The sequence below is a fragment of the Pongo abelii genome, chromosome 12 (genome assembly GCF_028885655.2).
Source record: "Pongo abelii isolate AG06213 chromosome 12, NHGRI_mPonAbe1-v2.0_pri, whole genome shotgun sequence".
Classification (NCBI taxonomy): domain Eukaryota; kingdom Metazoa; phylum Chordata; class Mammalia; order Primates; family Hominidae; genus Pongo; species Pongo abelii.
Genome location: NC_071997.2, coordinates 104,150,994 through 104,170,885, shown reverse-complemented (window position 1 = coordinate 104,170,885; position 19,892 = coordinate 104,150,994). Strand labels below are relative to the sequence as shown.

Genomic DNA, 19,892 nt, shown 5'->3' with positions numbered 1-19,892 from the left:
GTTCCCTAACCTGGAACCAGTCCCTTCCTCATTCTGGGGCTCAGCAGCTGCTCATCTATAAAGTGGGACATTTGGGGGTTGCAAAGTCAGTCATCTACAATGCCAGGCAAGAACATGGTTGTGTACATGTGGTCAGGTATGAGACAAGATCACTTTTCCAACATCCTGGTTTTCCCTGTTTTTTTTTTTTTTTTTTTTTTTTTTGAAACAGAGTCTTGCTCTATTACCCAGACTGGAGTGCACTGGCACGATCTCATCTTACTGCAACCCCTGCCTCCCAGGTTCAAACAATTCTCATGCCTCAACCTCTCAAGTAGCTGGGATTACAGATGTGTACCACTATACCGGGATAATTTTTTTTTTTTTTTTGTATTTTTAGTAGAGACAGGGTTTCACCATGTTGTACAGGCTGGTCTTGAACTCCTGGCCTCATGTGATCAACCCCCCTTGGCCTTCCAAAGTGCTGGGGTTACAGGTGTGAGCCACTGAGCCCAGATTAATTTTTTTTTTTTATTGAAACAGAGTCTCACTCTGTTGCCCAGGCTGGAGTGCACTGGCACAATTATAGCTCACTGTAACCACAAACTCCTGGGTTCAAGCAATCCTTCTGCCTCAGCCTCTTGAGTAGCTAGGACTACAGGCACATGCCACCATGTTGAGCTAATTTATTTTTTTAATTTGTTGTAGAGACGGGGTCTTGCTATGCTTCCCAAGCTGGTATTAAACTCTTGGCCCCAAGCAGTCCTCCTACCCTGGCCTCCCAAAACGCTGGGAATACAGGCATGGGCCACTGTGCCAGCCTGGTTTTTTCTTCTTGTTCCCATTTTATTCTCACATTTTCAGACCATGGGCTTACTACTCCACTGAGCACATTTTGTGAGAGTGTTCACAGCCCTGGGCCCAGTTGCTGTTTCCTGATCTCAGTCTTATCAACTTGATCTTGCTTCGCTGTCATGTGTACATTTTCTCATTAGCTTTCTCCCCATTTCTCCTTTGTCTGCTTCCTTCTTCCTTCTTTAATTAACTCCTCACCTGCAACTGGGGGGACTTGGATTCTTGACTGGGCTTGTGTGAAAACTGATTGTGAAACAGGTAAGTAGGGAATGAGGAGGATGTTTTACAAGAAAAAAAAATGACCAAGATACAGGAACCCAACCTAAAGAGGATAAGACATATAGTTCAAAGGAGGCAGAAAGAAAAACATAACAGATATTCAAATATGTTGATAATCATAACACTTTTTGGAAGATTAAAAAAAATGCTGAAATATGAATCCCTTGCTAGAGAAATTACAAAGCCAAGAAAATAGATAGGTCTGAGGATTAGGGAGCTGTTCGGTTGCTAGGAGGAACACAAAAGCGCAGACCCCAGACTACAATGGGTATGAAACCCTCTGCACGCCTTTTGTTGTCCATCCCTTGCCAAAGCTGTTATGTAAAGCCCTCCGGGGGAATTAATGAAATTATGTTTATACAGTTCTTTCTATATAAGTGCAGAAGAATCATGTTAAATAAATCTACAGGGCAGGATTGTTAGTTTTTCTCCTCCTCAAGCAAACTTCAGTGCTGCCAGAAAACCTCTCCATGTGGTTTCTTTTCTCTTAGAATGAGCCCTTCCTGAGAACCCCTCGGAACAGTAACTACACGTACCCCACCAAGCCAGCCATTGAGGTAACCTCTGACTCACATCTGCCTCTCTCAGACACAAACCGTTTCCACCTGCCAGGGGCTCGGGTGTGGTACAGGTTTCAGAGTATTCACTGAAGCAGAAATGTACTTCTTACATACTGGGGATTGGAATGTACAGAAAAGGCTCCCGGACCACGAAGCCCCAGGATTGCCCTAACATGTTCTCAAGTTGCTTACCTGATGTCAGCCCCCAAGCAGAGGAAGTGCCTGTGGATCGATTTTCTTTGACCTTGGCAATCCTGGGCTCACAGACATGATTACTTGCTTAGGCAGCTCAGCCTCTCAAGAGGGAGAGGCAGCGGGTGTGATGTGGCGTTGACTTCTTGGAAGGTGGAGGCTGAGTGGGAGGGAACTACAATTCCGGGGATGGGGCCCAAAAGGAAGTGGAGGCATGTTCATGTTCATGTTCCTGTGGGCCCCTAGGCCTTGTTTGGTTCAAGTCAATCATTCTAGTGCTGAGGATTCAGAGCCCATGGTTAATTCCATTGGATTAACCATGTCTGTGAGCGTAGGACGGCCACTGCAAAGACGGCCTGGAGGACCCCGGACTACACCATGACTGGCAGTCAGGCCTGGTCCGGATCAGGTCTGTTGGTCACCAGGATGGAGTTCGACCAGCAGTTTCAGTTTCACACCTATATTATATCCAGTCTCATGTTAGGGGCTAGAAGGCATGCAGAGAAGTATCGAACATGGTCCGGACCAAGGGAAGTGAGAGCCCAGTAGAATTTCACAATTATTGAGCACATACTATGTGCCAGACACTATTCCAGGAAGATAGAAGTGTTAACCAGACAGATGGATCCCGGCCCTCACGTAGCTTACAATCTACTGAGAAAGATGTCTTACATACATGGCTAGGCATGGTCATTTCAGATAGTGATGACAGCTCTGAGGAGGGTGATGGGGCTGGGGCAAGGGAGGCAAATTCAGGTGCACCATGCAGGCCAAGCCTTCCTGAGGTGAGATTTGAACTGAGACATGCATAATGAAGAGATACTTGCTATACAGGGAGCCAGGAACACAGTCCCAGGCAGAAGGACCATGGACCACACAGGCTCAGAAGTGGGGCTGTGTTGGGTGTATTTGGGGAAGAGAAAGAAGGTCAGAGTGGCTGGGGGCATGAGAATGAGGTGGAGAGTGGGGGAAATGAGATCAGGAGTGCCAAGGAGCCAGATCACACAAAGCCTGAATTACTGAGTAAAAACATTGGATTTCAAGTGGAGAAATATGGGAAGCCATTGGCGGTCTCAGGAGAGAGTGACATGATCTGGTTCACGTCTTTCAAAGATCTCCCTGACTGCTATGTGTAGAAGGGGTTGGCCATCAGCAGGAGTGATTGGGGAAAGACATTTTATAAGCCAGCTGAAGAAACTAACCCATATGAAATTATTAAGAACTATTGGATGCTAAGCTCTGGGGTGCAAGCAATACCAGATTGCTGGCTGCGGGTTATGCTGTGTCCAGACTCTCTGAATTTTCTCAGGCTCATGTTAGCCCCGTGGAGGCTTGTCCTCATTGAACCAGTGACCAAATTCCCTGAGAATTGAAACGTCAGCTGCATCTTGTGAATCAGGCATTTCTTCATCTATTCAACACTTACCTATTGGATGCCTACGTAGAGTGGGCACTGCACTAAGTGCTGGGTAGACAATGGTGAGCCGAATCGGTCTGGATCTGCCCTCTTGGTTCTTCAGTCTCATGCATCTTTGCTTTTGCTGCTGGAAGAGCTAAAAATCCCAGAGCTAGAAGGGCGTGTGTTTGTTTTAACAGCTTTCTACTCAAAGTAACCACAGAAACAAAATTCTGTCATCTGAGGTAACGTGGATGAGCCTAGAGGACATTACGTTAAGTGAAATAAGTCAGGCACAGAAAGACAAATACTACATGTTCTCACCATATGCAGAAGCTTAAGAAGTTGACTTCACAGAAGTAGAGTATAAATAGTGGTTATTAGAGGCTGGGAAGGGTGGATGGTGGTTGGGGAGTAGGGATAGCAGAGATTGATTAACAGAAAATTACAGCTAGATAGGAAGGAGAATTTCTAGTGTTCTATAGCACAGTAGGGTGAGTATAGTTAACAGTTTACCATATATTTTCAAATAGCTAGAACAGCTGATTTTGAATGTTCCCAATACAAAGAAATGATAAATATTTGAAGTGAGGGATATGCTAATTACCCTGATTTGATCATTGCACATTGTAGAGATGTATCAAAATATCACACTATGCCTCATAAATATGTACACTTACATGTCGATTAAAAATAATAAAAGCAAAACTAATAAAGTAGTCACAAAGAGGCTTTACCTGGGAGTTTTTTAGAAATGCAGAGTCCTGGGCACCACCCCAAACCGGCTGAATCAGAATCTGCAGCTTAAGATCTTCAGGGGATTTGGATGCACTGATTTTGGATGTGGTGCATGGTTCTTCCCTTGTGACGGATGAGCACGTTTCAATTCCAACCAGGGTCTGTTAATCTACATGGAATATGCTTATCTCTGGTTCACCAACTATCTGAGATATATCTCATGTGCTGATGGCTGAATAACTTTTTATGTTGCATTTTCTCTGTTTGTCATCTGCACATAAGCATGTTCTTGATTTCATTAAACCTTTAAACAGAAGAAATCCATCAGTATGATGAATTGAGCAATCCCTTGGAAAAAAGCTAAATTCCATTGGATTAAGCAAATAAGATTTAAAAGAAGTTCCATTTTTGCACCCTCATGATAGGAATATTTCAACAAGTCTTGTCTTCATCATCTGACTGAACAGATGAGATAAGCTTTCATAGCATCTGGCAGTCAGACTCCTGGACAATCAGTCAACCTGCTGGTCAAGCCCTACTCCGTGCTCAGCATGCATATATTTGAGACTTTGGGAAGATACTCAATTATCCCCCAGATTTCTGGTACTAATCATTTCTGTGCCCTCTGCTTCCCATCCCACTCCTTCCCCCAGCACCTGGAAAATATGCTCTGTATTAGAGACAAAGAAAATTGACTAAAAGCATCCAGGGTTGCTTACATTAATTTAAAAACATATAAGGAATAAGGCTGTTAAGTTAAATATGCAAAAAGACATACAGGTATCCAGAAAAGACAGGCAGAAATCAGGAGCTTTACAATTTTAAAATATTTTCTGTTATTATTCTAAAAATATTTAAATTATTGTCTAGGTTCTAGCATTATAATTAGTGTCAATTAGCTTAATTTTATAAAACACACACACCTGTAATCTCATGGTAGGCATCCAAATGCTGTGTTCCTTTGGGAGACCCACTTGTATAGGACTTCATGGTTTTCTTCCCTGCTTTGGGGCAGCCACTGGCTCCATTCAAAGCATAGATATGTTGGGATAAGAAAGGTTGTGTGTGGGTGCACATGTGGAGACATGCACTATGGGTTGTGCATAGGGGTAGCTAGACACACCCATTTCTCCCCCTCTAATTTCCCTCCTAGCCCACCTATAACTCACAGTTCTTTCCCTCACATGGTCCTGTATGGTGAGTCATTTCTAGCCTCCATCAAAAATCCCTTAGCTGGTTCTTCTTGGTCTGAAGCTTATCTCCCTGCACAATGAGTGTTGGGCACTGAATCTTTTCTCCTGTTGATTTAGAACTGGGGCAGTGACTTCCTGTGTACGGAGTGGAAGGCTTCCAATAGCGTTCCAACCTCTGGTGAGTGAAAACATCATCATCCCCTTGAATTAAGGGCCTTGCCGAATATCAGGTTGGGGGGAGACCCTGCAAACATACCCTGGAGCTTTAAGCAGGACTTGCTAATTCCCATGCAGTGCAGACCTAGATCCTGCCTGCTGCCACAGCTGGGCTTCCATGTGGAGGTGCACAGAGCTCTCCACTGAATGCTACTTCTTGTCTCCTTATAGTCCCAGTGGCAGTCCCTTAGGCCTCCCTGCCCAGTGAGGCAGGTAGAGTCAGGGATTGGGATTCTACCTGCCTGTGCTACATGACCCTGCAGCTGGAACTTTCCTGGACCACCCCAATGTCAATCAGGCTCTTCTGAGGGTGGACGATAGCCATGAAACCCATTCCCTTCAGTGCCTTGGCTGGTCTGAATGAATGGAAGGGGCAAAACTGCTAAAGCCTTAAGCTGAAAATAAGTACAATGGGGAGCACTGGGACAGAGTTATAGACTTCTGGTAAAATGTGTACTTTGAGAGGTAGACACTCCCAGCCCCCACAACCACCTCTCTGCTTGTCTTGCCTAGTCCACCAGCTCCGACCAGCAGACATCAAAGTGGTGGCCGCCCTGGGTGACTCTCTGACTGTAAGTAGTGAGCCGTGAACCAGGATGGGCAGCTCAGAGTCCAGCCAGGCCCCGTGCAGAATCCCTTCTTCCCCAGCATTGGCTCTGCTTTCAGTGCTGAGCCCATGTTACTGAGGGCCTACCCATGTCAGGCACTGAAACACAGCCAGGAGATGTAGAATGCCCTGTCTCGCCACCTTCCCAGTTCTGCTCAAAGCCCCCTTGTCCATGAGGCCTCCCCTCAATTCCCCAGGGAGAAGCAATCCCCGCCTTCCCCACTGTTCACAGGCGTTTTGTTGGTATGTGATGGCACTCATTCAAGTCTGCCTGACTTCATCTGGGGACTCATCTCCATCTACCCAGAATCAGAGTGGCAGATCTTACACACACACTGCACCGTGCTCCCTAGTCCATTTAAGGACATGTGCTTTGGAGCAGAGGGAGCCCAGTTCCTCACACATAGCACAGTCTTGCTAAGTGAATTGTGTTCGCCAATTACTTAGCCATTGTTGTGTACACCAACATTCTATTAGCAATTCTAAGGGAAATGAGGTATGAAACACAGTCATAGCCCCCCAGCAACCTGTCTGGCTAGAAAAACAAGAAACGTACACAGAAAGAAATGCATAATCACATAGATGACATATAGGACTTGGATGTTTTATTTTTATTTTCTAACTTCTAAGTTCGGGGTGCATGTGCAGGTTTGTTACACAGGTAAACTTGTGGCACGGGGTTTGTTGCACAGATTATTTAATCATCCAGGTATTAAGCCTGGTACCCATGAGTTATGTTTCCTCATCCTCTCCCTCCTCCCACCCTCCACTGTCTGATAGGCCCCCGTGTGCGTTGTTCCCCTCCACGTAGAACTTTTAAAATAGGGTATTTATTTCGGTAGAAACAAACACCAGCCCCACATGTGTGTGAATGTGTTTCCATTTTTGCATGAACATGGAAAAAGATGTGGAAAGGCACATACTAGTCTGTTCACCACTAATGAGCGCTGGTGGTATTTTCATGTGGGTGAGGAGGCAGTGTGGAATCTGTGGCAAGGGGCAGGATTCTTAAGGTAGGGGTAGATTATTCATTTGTTTAAATATTTGTATCATTTCACATCTGTTACTTTTGTACATTTCAAGGGTTTTATTTATTTATTTATTTATTTAATTTTTTTAAGACAGGGCATTTAGAGAAGGCTTTATAGAGGAGATAGGAACTGATGAGGGTCTTAGAGAACGAATTTGGAAATGTAAGCTGCTGGAAAGGAGGGAGTTCAGCATTCCAGGAGGGGACGGGAGTGGGTGGTAATGGGGTAGACCAGCTCAAGGCCCTCAGGCTTCCAAAATAATGGCAGGTAATTAGCTTAGCCCTGAAGATTTGTGTGGACTGGGAAGGAGGCAGCAAACAAGAGGAAGGAAAGTAGAAACCAGATTATGGTGACCTCAGAAGATTGATGCGATTTGGCTTTAATCTTGAAGGTAAGGGAGACTTATTGAAGGGTCAGGGCTGGGGTTGGGGAACATGAAGAAAGAGGCATGTGCAGGAGTAACAGAAACTGGAGTCAGTTCGCTCAGGCAGGAGGTCAGAGTATTGCCAGTGGCAAGGAAGTGAGGGTCTCAATTAGGAACACGGCAAAGGGGACAAAAAGAAAGGGGCGGGTACTAGGGAGGGTGGAAAGGAGGAACCAACAGGGCTTGGTTACTGGTTGTAGGTAAAGAACTAGGGAGAAGAATGTATCGAGACCACTCCAAGTTTAAGGTGGCCTGGAGAAAAGCCGGTACTATTTTTAGAAAAGGCAAATCCAGGTCCTAGCTGCTACCCCAGGGCCAGAGGAGGCTGTCTCTTCCAATGCCCTCAGCCTATACCCCAGCCCAGCCCTGAACTTGCTTTTTGCTTTTTACAGACAGCAGTGGGAGCTCGACCAAACAACTCCAGTGACCTACCCACATCTTGGAGGGGACTCTCTTGGAGGTGAGGATGTTCTTGATGCGTGCTCTATTGATGATGCTCTCTCAGAGAGGTGTGAGTAGTGTGTTTCCCCTGTCACCCCTTCAGGGATGCAGTTGGGTCCCCAGGGCCCAGCGCTGAGACAGGAGACTCGATGATGCTTGCGTTACCCCTGAGGGTGATGGGAGAGATGCCCCAGCGGCCCAGGGGCCCAGAACCCGGTTCTGGTTCTGACTTATGCATATGTTGACACAGGGAGCAGCACGTTGGTGTGATTTTAACAAATATGCTTTCTCCTCCCCAGCATCGGAGGGGATGGGAACTTGGAGACTCACACCACGCTGCCCAGTAAGTAGCAGCCGGGAGAGGCACCATCACTGTGGCCATCCTCCCTGGGGCCAGGGCCTTCCTGCTGGAGGAGGGGAAGAGGAGGTTATCTGCAAGAAGGGAAGTCAGCCAGCCCTGAAAAGCCCCAGAACTCCTGTGTCCCACCCATGTCCCCACCGTGCATGCTCATCTCAGTTACTGTGAGGGTCCTGCAGGCTCTCACCTGTGCTCTCCTCCTCCTCCTCCTCTAGACATTCTGAAGAAGTTCAACCCTTACCTCCTTGGCTTCTCTACCAGCACCTGGAAGGGGACAGCAGGACTAAATGTGGCAGCGGAAGGGGCCAGAGCTAGGTGAGTAGATGCCGTACAGGAGGGCGAATGGAAGGCAAGGCTGAGACATCAGGGTGGGAAACCGGAGGAAAGGAGGGTGGTGTCCAGAAGCCTGGTCCCAGGGGCAATAGCAGCTGTGCAGGACTTTCTATGTGAATTATCTCCTGAGATCCTCACACCCTCGGACAGGGGCACTGAGGCTTATACGCTTTCCAGAACCACCAAGATTATCCAGCAAGTTATCAGAGGAGGCAGGATCAGACGTGCCTGAATCAGGAGCCTTTGCTCTGACCACTGTGCTATTACCGCCTCTCCAGGGCAGCAGGAGGCGCACATCTGCCCTGGAGCTGGGTGCTGTCCCTGCTGGCTCCAGCTCCACCTCCTGCCCAGCAGGTCAAACGTGCAGGGTGGCTCTCAGCACCTGAGAACTGAGTGCATGACCCGGGGGATAGCTGCCCTTTCTCTCTCCCCACCTCACTTCAGTCTTTGGCTCTGAAAAAGCTATATTCTGACACTAGGGAGTTAGATGTCAGGGCCCCCAAAACAGCATGGTGGCTGTTTGTTTTCACTGGGATTTCTGTTGTTGACAACAACTCAGATAATTAAAGCTGAAATGCCTGACCAGGCTCATTGATTTTCTGCATGGAGCGTGCTGGGTGTATGCTTTGTAGAAGGATCACTATGCTCCGATCACCAGGGAAACGACACTGGCTTGACTCACTCTGTTTACAGGGAATGTTCCTTTCAGAAGTGGTAACGTGGGCCCCATGCTCTGAGTCTCTAAGCCACAGGAAGCGATGTCAGTTCCTCAACGTCACGAGCAGGAAGAACTTATTTTTCCGCAAAAATTGGGCTTCATGAGGTCATTATAGCAACATCTAATTACTGTTATTATGATTGCTATCATCATTGTTATTATCATCATTTTATTGTTCTTGTACAGTACAGGCTTCATTTTCCAGGGGTTGATTTCTCACTCTGTTGACAATCAAGCCCCTTCTTCCTTTCTCACTTCACTTCTCTTATTGCCTTTTCTATTTTACCACTGCTCAGCCCCTCTGCCAGATGAAGTCAGTGGCCAGGGAAGTAGTTGAGAACATGTGGCTCCTTGTGGGTATCTCTGATGTCCAATGTTAGGGGAAAGGAAAGTAATCCATTGACTTAAGAAAGGAAGGTTGGATAATTGCTCTATAACTTTCCTTTATCTCTATTCTGTTATTAGCATAGATACAGATGAGTTCACCTAAAGAGAAACATACACACCATAGCAGAACACCTAATATCATAGGGTGTGGGGTCAGATCATTCGTGTCTACATTCCAGCTCCAAGACTTGCTAGCTGTGTGACCTTGGGCAAGTTGCCTAGCATCTCTGAGTCTTAGTTTCTTCAGCAATAAATAGGGATAATAATAGTACTCATCAGGGCTGTCATAAGAATTAAATGAGATACATTCCATGAAAAGAATGTAGTACCACACATAATACCCACCAAAAAAGCAGTACAGTACAAGTGTACCAAAAGTTTGCCATTTAATAATGGATCTTCAGTTTCAAAGTTTTTTTCGTCTAACTTTCCTTCCATCAATCAATAAGAATTCATTCAACACCTGCAAAAGACTGAACCCTAAGGTGGTTACTAAAAGATACAAAGGGCCAGGCATGGTGGCTCACACCTGTAATCCCAGCACATTGAGGGCCAAGGTGGGTGGATCACCTGAGGTCAGGAGTTCAAGACCAGCTCGGCCAACATGGTGAAACCCCGTCTCCACTAAAATCAAAAATTAGTTGGGTATGATGGTACATGCCTGTAATCCCAGCTACTCGGGAGGCTAAGGCAGGAGAATCACTTAAACCCAGGAAGTGGAGGCTGCAGTGAGCCAAGATCGTGCCATTGCACTCCAGCCTGGATGACAAGAATGAATCTCCATCTCCAAAAATAATAATAATTAAAAATAAAGACACAAAGGAATCAAAAGATGAACTCCCTGCCCACGAAGAGCTTGCACTCTAGGTAAGGAGGCTAAACAAATGGGAAATTACTTCCCGAAAAAGACAATGCTGGGTATGGCAACAATGCGGTGCTTCATCATGGAGTGCAATTAAGAGAACAGGAGAGCACACAGTATGAACTGCACTGTTTAAAGACAGATGCAGACCCAGAAGGGACCCCTGAAATCATCCAGTCCAACCTCTTCCTTTAAAAGATGGAAAAAGTCAATTCTAGCAAGATTCAGCAATTTGTACAAGCTCACACAGCAAGTCGGTAGCAGAGCTGAAAGTAGAACCACTGGTCCCTGGGGTAAAAAAGGAAATGCAAGATGTGTGGATCAGTGAGCCCAGAGAGGAGGCTCAAGGGAAAGCAGGACTTGGTCTGGGCCTGAAGGATGGGAAGAAGATGGCTAGGAAGAGGGGAAGAAGCGGCATTTGTAACTTCCCCTCCTACCCACGAGGGCTTATTGCCCATGGATTCTCTTACTCACATCTTGAACCTGTTAAAAGGTTAAAGGCACTTCTGTGGTCACCTTTGACCAGAAAAGTCTTTCTTTATAGCTTTCTGGTATACTCATCAATAGCAATAATGTATGGAATACAATCCTAGATCTGTAAATTCTCCTTAATGAGAAACAAGGGTAGGGATGGTACCATGTGTGTTTGGCCACATACCTAGCTTACCGTGGACACCCAAAGATTTTCAGTGGCCAGCTCGCACTGGTTGCTGCTTTTATGGCTTCTTCCATGGACGCTTTCATTGCCTATATCCCCTTTGCTGACCTAACTTCTCATAGACATTTCTTTAAACACAGCTTTATTGAGGTATAAATGACATGCAATAAACATCACATGTTAAAAGGATACAATCTGGCTGGGTGTGGTGGCTCACGCGTCTAATCCCAGCACTTTGGGAGGCCAAGGTAGGCGGATTGCCCAGGAGTTGGAGACCAGCCTGAGCAACATGGTGAAACCCTGTCTCTACCAAAAATACAAAAAATTAGCCGGGCATGGTGGCATGTACCTGTAGTCCCAGCTACTCGGAAGGCTGAGATGGGAGGATCACTTGAGCTCAGGGGCGTTGAGGCTGCAGTGAGCCATGATCACACCACTACACTCCAGCCTGGGCAACAGAGCAAGACCCTGTCTCGAAAAGGATACAATTTTTGTACCTGTGAAATCATCACCACAATCAAGATGAAAAACCTGTCCATCACCCACAGGAGTTTTCTCAGGCCCCTTGGTAATCTCTCTCTCCCTCCTGCTCCTTCCTGTCCCTACCTCACACCCCAGGCAACCACTAACCTTCTTTCCATCACAATAGATTAGTTTGCATTTTAAAAAATTTTATATAAATGGGATCAAAGAGTATGTACTTTTTATCTGACTTATTTAGCAAAATGATTTTGCGATGCATCCATGTTATTGGGTATACCAATAGTTCATCCCTTTTTATGGCTGAGTAGTGTTCCATTGGCATTCATATCGCTCATCCAGAACACCAAATGGCATTGTTTTATTTATGGCAGACATCAGGGGATGAAGGGAGAACTAATCCTGTCCATCCTGGTTTATTGGAGAGGGAGGAAAAAAAAAAGTGAGGAGATGGGGAATGGTGCGGAAATCTAAGTAACCACAGAAAAGAAAAACAAAAGGATTACAGGAGCAGAGAGCAAGGCTTAGAAGTAAAGGTTAGAGGAGTCATTAAGCCTGGAAAGGAGAAAACTGAGGGATAATTGAGAGCTGTGACTTTTCTCAAATATACAAAAGGTTATTTTTAAAACAGGCAACTGAAGAAGAAATGAACAGATTTGGCTGACAAAGAAAGAGCTTGAGGAAATATAAGGGGAATTCCCTGAGGGGAGGATTGACAGGATCCCAACCCGAGTGGCCGATGAGACTATTGGGTGGCAGGGGCTAGATCAATGTGGCTCCAGGGTCCATGGCAGCCCTGTGATTGTCACTAAGCTGAGATTTCTTGAGAATGGAATGAGCTTTGTACAGGTAACATCATTCTTCTTGAAACACCTCTCTTCCTAGGCCAGAATCCCATGTCTTGAGTCCTTGACCCTGAGCCAGCACTAACGGCCCTCTCTCCACCCCCTACCTAGGGACATGCCAGCCCAGGCCCGGGACCTGGTAGAGCGAATGAAAAACAGCCCCGTGAGTACAGGCCCCCAGGCCACCCCTGAAAGGTGCCCATCTCCTGCTGGCTGGGGAGGGGACAGCCCCATAAGGGTCCCTCTCACCACAGCACTTCCTGCTCTGGGCTGGCCAAAAGATCCCCGCAGAAGCAGACCTTACCAAGGAGGCGCCTGCTCTGGCCACACTCCTAGACGCAGGCTCTGGCACCCCTCACCCCAGGGCCGGCTGCGGGAGGGCAAGGTGGAACAGTGAGTTGGCTGAGGTGGTGGCCTTGGCCTCTGACAGCTTCCTGCTTTAACCAAGAGGTGGCTTCCCAGAGCCCTATTATGTAAATGCAAGGTTCTAAAAATAGGCTTCTCATTCCAATCCAGTTCTGCCTCCTTCCCCTCACCCTGCCCTCTGAAACCTCTCACTAGCACTTTTTTTTTTTTGCTGTTCAGTGTTTATGCCTAGGAATTCAGCTCCCGGTGGGATTCCTATTATGGCCAAGTGGAAAGCCAACTGCTTAGAGGGCCTCCCAGCCCCAGCCCCGCTTCTCAGTCCACACTGGGCTCTTCCTCCAGTCTCCTTTCCCCGACTCTAAGAACTCATCCCAGGGGCAACTCAGGGCCTTTGCTTCTAGCTGCATCCTTTGCCCGCAGCTCCCTGGAAGGCCTTCATTTGGGGGGATGTGGTAATCCCCTCGGCATTTAATGGGCCAAGGATATGTGGGACACATCCACATTCTACTTCTCCAGGTACACAACTTTCTTAAGATTTCAAGGGGAAAATAGCCCTCCCTTGTGTAAGCAGAACCCCGCCCCTCTCCACCCCCCACCGCCGAAAAAAAAAAATCCTGTCTGTGGAGCACCTTATCCCAGCACCAACTGAGGGCTGGGGAGCCCCAGTTTGTTGCTTTTCTTTTTTTTTTTTTTTTTTTAGACGGAGTCTCGCTCTGTCACCCAGGCTGGAGTGCAGTGGCGCAATCTCAGCTCACTGCAGCATCCGCCTCCCGGGTTCAAGTGATTCTCCTGCCTCAGCCTCCCAAGTAGCTGGGATTACAGGCATCTGCCACCAGGCCCAGCTAATTTTTGTATTTTTAGTGGAGACAGGGTTTCACCATGTTGGCCAGGCTGGTCTCGAACTCCTGACCTCAGGTGATCCACCTGCCTCAGCCTCCCGAAGTGCTGGGATTACAGGTATGAGCCACCGTGCCTGGCCCACTTTGCTGCTTTTCTCTGTTACAATATAAAGAAGACAAAAGTCACTTGGAGGGCGGTCGGGCTGGCCCAGTAGCAACATTTTCATGTGCCTCTCACCAAGGCCTCAACGCAGGATCTTCTGTCCCCTCAGGACATCAACCTGGAAAAAGACTGGAAGCTGGTCACACTCTTCATTGGGGGCAACGACTTGTGTCATTACTGTGAGAATCCGGTAGGCCCCCGACCAACCCCATGGGGACCTGAGAAGGAAGTTGCTGACCTCTGGCAACATCCTTGCCCATCCATCCCTGGCCTGCCCCAAGCTCCTCGCTCATGGGAGCCACATTTGCCTGCTGCCCCAGGCCCTCCCTGGTTTACACATGCCGGGCGAGGCCCAGCCTTTTCTACTGCCTGAGTGGCCCCTGGAAGAGCAGGTACATTGGTTCCCCAATTCCAGAAGTAAGGTCTAGGTGGACCCACTGTAGGCACTGCTGAGGCGAGGCCTCTCTTATCCACACAAATATGACCTCTGGTACCAGATAGCAGACTAGCCACCCTCACCCCATCCCTGCCCTGTTTCATTTTGAGGAAGGGCAAAACAATGTTCTAGATGGGGTTGGATGGGCCATCACGAGTTAACCAAACCTCAGCGGTGGCCCTGGGAGCCCAAACCTGTTCCTGATGTTTCCATGGGGAAATATGTCCAGACTCACAAACTTCTGGAAGTTGTAACTTCCAAAAGTTTTTATTTTGGAATACATCTTGTTCTAAGTTGGGGACATTCTGTATTTTATTTGGCCGGGAAAAGGCAGCTGCCCAGCCTCAGAGGTTGTGGTCGAATGTTTGACAGTCAAAGATGGTGGAGGGGGGGGAAAAGGCATTTATCACTCCTTGTGGCTCACAGAGGCCAACTACCAGAGGCTTGATGAGAAGTATCCTCCCACACACAGGAGTTGGTTTTCCAAACCTCTTCCCCTCAGTTCTCTCCCTGACCGCCCACACTCTAGAGGCAGAAGTGACCCTACCTCATAGGGATTTAAGTATTGCTGTGTCCTAGACTCCGGGGATACCTGGACCCCAGAGCTGCGTGGACACTGTGGATGCTGGCGTAGGGAAATGCCCTCTACTAGTCCCAGAATGTGTGTTCTTCATGGGAACAGTCGGGTTTATACTCCTGAGAGCGTAGTTTACTTGAAAGGGCTGGGATGCCACCACTAGGATTAACTCAGACTGTTTTAAAAAGAAGGAAAGGGGGAAAGGCAGAAACTCTGTGAGACACAAGGTCCCCCCTCCTCTATTTTAACTCTTCGGCGTGGATTGTCTATCTTCTGGTTCCTTTCCCCTTCTTCCCAACTCCCCAGTACCCCTTCTGGTAGCTGTGGGCGGGAACTCAGCGAACAGCACTTGTTCTGTGCCCATCAGTGTGCTGGAATTGAGTGCACGGTATCTCACCTGGCCTCAGCTCTTTGTCTCCAGAAAAACTAATGGGCTGCCTGACCTCTCCCCTCCTGCCTGAGTGGTGCTGCTTCGTGGGTGCCTCAACTCCCACTTCCTGCAGACATGCTTTCTTCCATGAGTATAAGAGCTTCAAGTCACCACCCACACCCCCACTGGTATCAGCCTGTGACACCTTCTAAGGAGCCCAGAGCCACATCTAAAAATATAGGCCCATCTCCCTCTGCTATAAAGCAAAGCCCTGAGATTCAGCCTGCAAGGACTTACTGAGCACCTACTATGTACCTCGTATGCATCACCCAGGATGCTGTGGGCACACCTCTAAATCAGCCTCCTACTGGGGAGATGGTTCAGAGGAAGAGAACCTTACACTGAGTCACAGGGGATAGAAGTTAGGGGCTCACAGGAGAGCAAAACATTTCAGGCAGTGGGACCAGCATGGACCAAAGCCCAAAGGAAAAAGGAAGTGTGGCCACCCAGGGCATGGCAAGGGGCTGGAGAAGGCTGAGGTCAAAGGAAGTGTGGCCACCCAGGGCACGACAAGGGGCTGGAGAAGGCTGAGGTCAGATGACGGATGGGACTGCCAAGAGCCAAGGCCGAAAAGTGGCAGGACCCAGCACTGGCAGAGTCCACTATTGGGTCTGAGATTATGTAGAGCAGGGTGGGGGTTGGGATTGTTCATTGTGTCTAGTAGGGGACAAGGGATGATTTCTTACAGAGACTCAGCAGCAACAAGAACTGGGCTGCTCAGTCTCACCAGGACCACCGAAGCCCCTCTGTACCCACTCAGTCATTAGCCCAGGCCCCAGAGCCCTCCTATGCTCTTGCCACTCTCTCAGAGCGGGCACCAGGGGCTAAAGAGAGTACCCTTTTTTCCTTACAGGAGGCCCACTTGGCCACGGAGTATGTTCAGCACATCGAACAGGCCCTGGACATCCTCTCTGAGGAGGTAGGAGAGGGGTTGCGTGTTCCTGGGTCCCGCCAGCTGCCTCCCTGGGATACACCTAGGCAGGCTGTGTTCAGTGAGATGCTCACTGAGCAGAGACCTGCCATGAGTGGGCACCTGGATGGCAGGGAGGGAGGTGGCTGTCAAGCTCCTCTGCAGGGAAAATTCTCACTTGGCCAGAGACAGGGTTGCGTGGTAGCAATGAGCTTGCCTCTGAACCAGCTGGCCCAGGTTTGCACCCAGCACTGTGGCTTCGGGCAAGTGACTTCTCTGTGTCTCAGTTTCTCAACCTATAAAGCGGGGCCACTCAAGAAGATTCCGTGAGATAGTACAAGTCGTATCCCCTCTCTGGGCCTCAGTTTCTTCATTGGTAAAACTGGGGGGAGTGGGAATTGGATTGTAGATGACCCCCAGGTTCCTCCCAGCAGTAGCCAGTGCCCTAACGAAGCCACCCTCCACTCCCTGCAGCTCCCAAGGGCTTTCGTCAACTTGGTGGAGGTCATGGAACTGGCCAGCCTGTACCAGGGCCAAGGCGGGAAATGTGCCGTGCTGGCAGCTCAGTAAGTGGACAGGTCACTGTCCCAAGGCAAGGGCACCTGGGGTGAGGAGGGCTTGCAGGTGCCAAAGGAGGAGACCAGCTGAGGCAGAGCCAGGCAGGCCTGCCAGAGGTTAGACATGGCTCAGGGGCTTGGACAACATCAGGAAGTACCTCTACATTTGTGAATGCCTACTGTATGCAAGGTGCCTCATTTCTCTGGACCCCCTTTTTGCTTTTCTGTAAAAGGAGACAGACCAAATGATCCTTAAGGCTCCCTGACATTGTCAGTGATTGCCAAGGCAAACCTTGGCACGCTACTCCCTGTTGAGAAGCAGCATGGGGCCATGAGCTTTCAAGGCTGCTACATCCAGCCTTGACTGTTCTGCCATTTAGGAGCTGTGGGACCTTGAACAAACCACATAATCTCTATGAGCCTCTATGCTCCTCATCTGTAAAGTGGGGGTGATGACACCTTCCCTGCAAGGTAGATGTGAGGTCAAGAGGAAACAAGGTACTTGGCCTACTGAGAGCAGGGTCTTAGGAAATAGCTCTTATTCCATCCTTGATGGGGCCTGTCCTTGAAAGCTGGGCTTGGAGGCAAGGCGCTGATGGGCAAGACAAGCACTCCTGTCAGGGGCTGGAAGTCATTAAAGCTCTTGAACCCTGGTAGGAAGTTGCCATGTTCTGAGGGCAGAGGGCCTCCCACAGCTTGAGTGATCATTGCTATGAGAGAGGAGGTTCTCCAGGGAGCTGAGGAGTCCTACACCTGAGCTCAAATGGATTTGCTGCAAAGGTGACCAGCTGGTTCCCATTCTTGCAGGGAACGCTGCTCTCTTGCAGGGAACGGCTCCTCCAGAGTCTGTCTGTATCGTGTTCCGTGTTGTCAGGGTTGCTTCCAGCCGGTTGGCCCTCCCCAGCTTTCCCACAGACTTCCCACACTGGAGCCCCGAGGGAGGGTCCTAAGCAGTTGCAGGAAGAGCTGAGAGGCCCCAGGAACTTGAGGAGCAATTCCAAACCCAGGGACAGAGCCATCATGGCTGGTTGCCTAAACTCCAGTCTCCTGTCTACCCAGTCCTGCTCTGGAGAAATCCCAGGGACCACAGGCTCGGGAAGGAGGAAGGGGAATAGGCGTTCTGTCCACAGGAAGGTCCAGGCGCCAGGGGCCACCTCTCCCTCTTTCTCTATGAACAAGCATCCTCTGGACCTCAGGGCTCCTGAGTTAGCATTCTGTAACCTGGGTCCAAGAGTCAGCCAAAGGTGTATCTTGGGGATACTTGTGTGTCACCCCCTGCCCTAGGTAAGGCAGCACAGGCTGCAGGCCCCTGGGGTAGTGGCCTGCTCTGTGTGTCAGAGCCAGCCTCCCAGGAGGACAGAGCCACAGTGCCCCAGGGAGCCTCAATACAAGACTCCCTGTCTCACAGGAACAACTGCACTTGCCTCAGACACTCGCAAAGCTCCCTGGAGAAGCAAGAACTGAAGAAAGTGAACTGGAACCTCCAGGTAAGCCCTGCAGCCCTTCTCTTACTGACCCAGTTGGGGTGCCCCCTGTACTCCAAGGACTCGAAAATTGAATGCTCAGCAGGATATGGCCAAGAGCAAGCCACTCCCTAAAAGCAGATCACAGCCCCTGAAATACTTATCCCTGCAAACTGAACACCAAGGCCGGGGAAGGGAGTGAGAGACCCCAAAGTGGAAGCTGAGAAAATCCCCTCCTCCCAGCAGGTAGGCAGCAAGAGACTCCCGGAGTAGACTCCTTGCGGTAGGGCCCATTCCCCACCCAGAACCATGTGTAATAATTACTACTCACTTCCTCCCCTCCCTTCATTAAAAATAAAAGGCTTAGGCCCGGCACAATGGCTCACGTCTGGTGTCCCAGCTACTCAGGAGGCTGAGATGGGAGGACAGCTTGAGCCCAGGAGTTGGAGGCTGCCGTTAGCTATGATCATGCTGTTGTACTCTGCCTAGACAACAGCGTGAGACCCTATCTCAAAAAAAAAAAAGAAAGAAAAAGGCTTAGCCCTGCCCTATTTACCTCTACCTGAAATTCTCCTTGCCTTCTCTCTGCCCCCTTCCATCTCCCCACCTCCACTCCTGCTTATGTCTCTGCCTCTATTGTTCCCTCTCTGGCCCAGGTAGCATTTCCATTCTGCAAACTGACCCCCCTTCATTCACAAGGCAAGTCTGCTTCCCTCCTCTAAGGAGCTTCCCCTGCCTGAACTTCACCCGCGGACATCTCCCCATATCACATTCAGTCTGTACTTGATGGGCCCTAAAAGCCCCAAAGGGTTCTCATGTTTTCACATCTTGGTTCATTTTCCCAGATGGATGATAAACTCCTTGAAGATAAGTACATCTAGTCTGTTCCTTTTACATTCCATGCCTGGGTACTTAAATCCAGCCACCATGGACTCTTCCTCCCGCAAGGGAGCTGGTGTTGAGATGCTCACCATCTGACCTGCAGCCCCATGTTGTAATTGACCTCTTCATGCAGTGAGAGGAGGGGAGGCCTTTGGCCTAGGCAATGTGGTCAGTGGCTCAGATCCAGCCTTTCAGGCAGAGGCTTTGGAATGGGACTGGGTGGAGCTGTGCAGATAGGGAGCTTCTCCCACCAGGAGCCACTGGGTTCAACTCATCTCTGATCCTGAGAACCAGCATAGGGCTTTGAATTGTCCGTGCCCATGAATGGGTGGAGAATAAAAGCAGGTTTGCATCCCACTAGAGTCGCCCCTTAAAGTCACTGTCCTTTAGGGTGAGTTGACTCCCATCACAACCAATCCAAGGCAGCAGGACTGGACCCTGTCTGTGCAGCCTTGCCAGGAGGGTTGAGTAGCTTCTCTCTCCATCCCCAGAATGGCATCTCCAGTTTCTCCTACTGGCACCAATACACACAGCGTGAGGACTTTGCAGTTGTGGTGCAGCCTTTCTTCCAAAACACACTCACCCCACTGAACGAGGTGAGCTGCGGGTATTTTAGGGAGGCTCACATATGGGGGCCTTATCACAGACGACGGATGTATTTCCTTCTCTAAGTGGGCATTTTTTTTTTAACCATCTCTCTCCAAGAGGGCTCCTGAG

General features: G+C 48.9%; 1 protein-coding gene across 3 annotated transcripts in view; it reads left to right on the top strand.

The window, feature by feature from the left end:
- The window catches only part of PLB1 (phospholipase B1), a 118,637-nt gene that overhangs the window by 87,723 nt on the left and 11,022 nt on the right, over positions 1-19,892 (top strand). For all 3 annotated transcript variants that reach the window (XM_054547687.2, XM_054547686.2, XM_054547688.2), the window contains 12 exons: positions 1,605-1,670; positions 5,310-5,370; positions 5,922-5,980; positions 7,863-7,930; positions 8,211-8,254; positions 8,485-8,584; positions 12,664-12,715; positions 14,030-14,110; positions 16,217-16,282; positions 16,748-16,839; positions 18,239-18,317; positions 19,667-19,771. In XM_054547687.2, the coding sequence (XP_054403662.1) occupies positions 1,605-1,670; positions 5,310-5,370; positions 5,922-5,980; positions 7,863-7,930; positions 8,211-8,254; positions 8,485-8,584; positions 12,664-12,715; positions 14,030-14,110; positions 16,217-16,282; positions 16,748-16,839; positions 18,239-18,317; positions 19,667-19,771 (873 nt within the window). The remainder of the gene's footprint in view (positions 1-1,604; positions 1,671-5,309; positions 5,371-5,921; positions 5,981-7,862; positions 7,931-8,210; positions 8,255-8,484; positions 8,585-12,663; positions 12,716-14,029; positions 14,111-16,216; positions 16,283-16,747; positions 16,840-18,238; positions 18,318-19,666; positions 19,772-19,892) is intronic.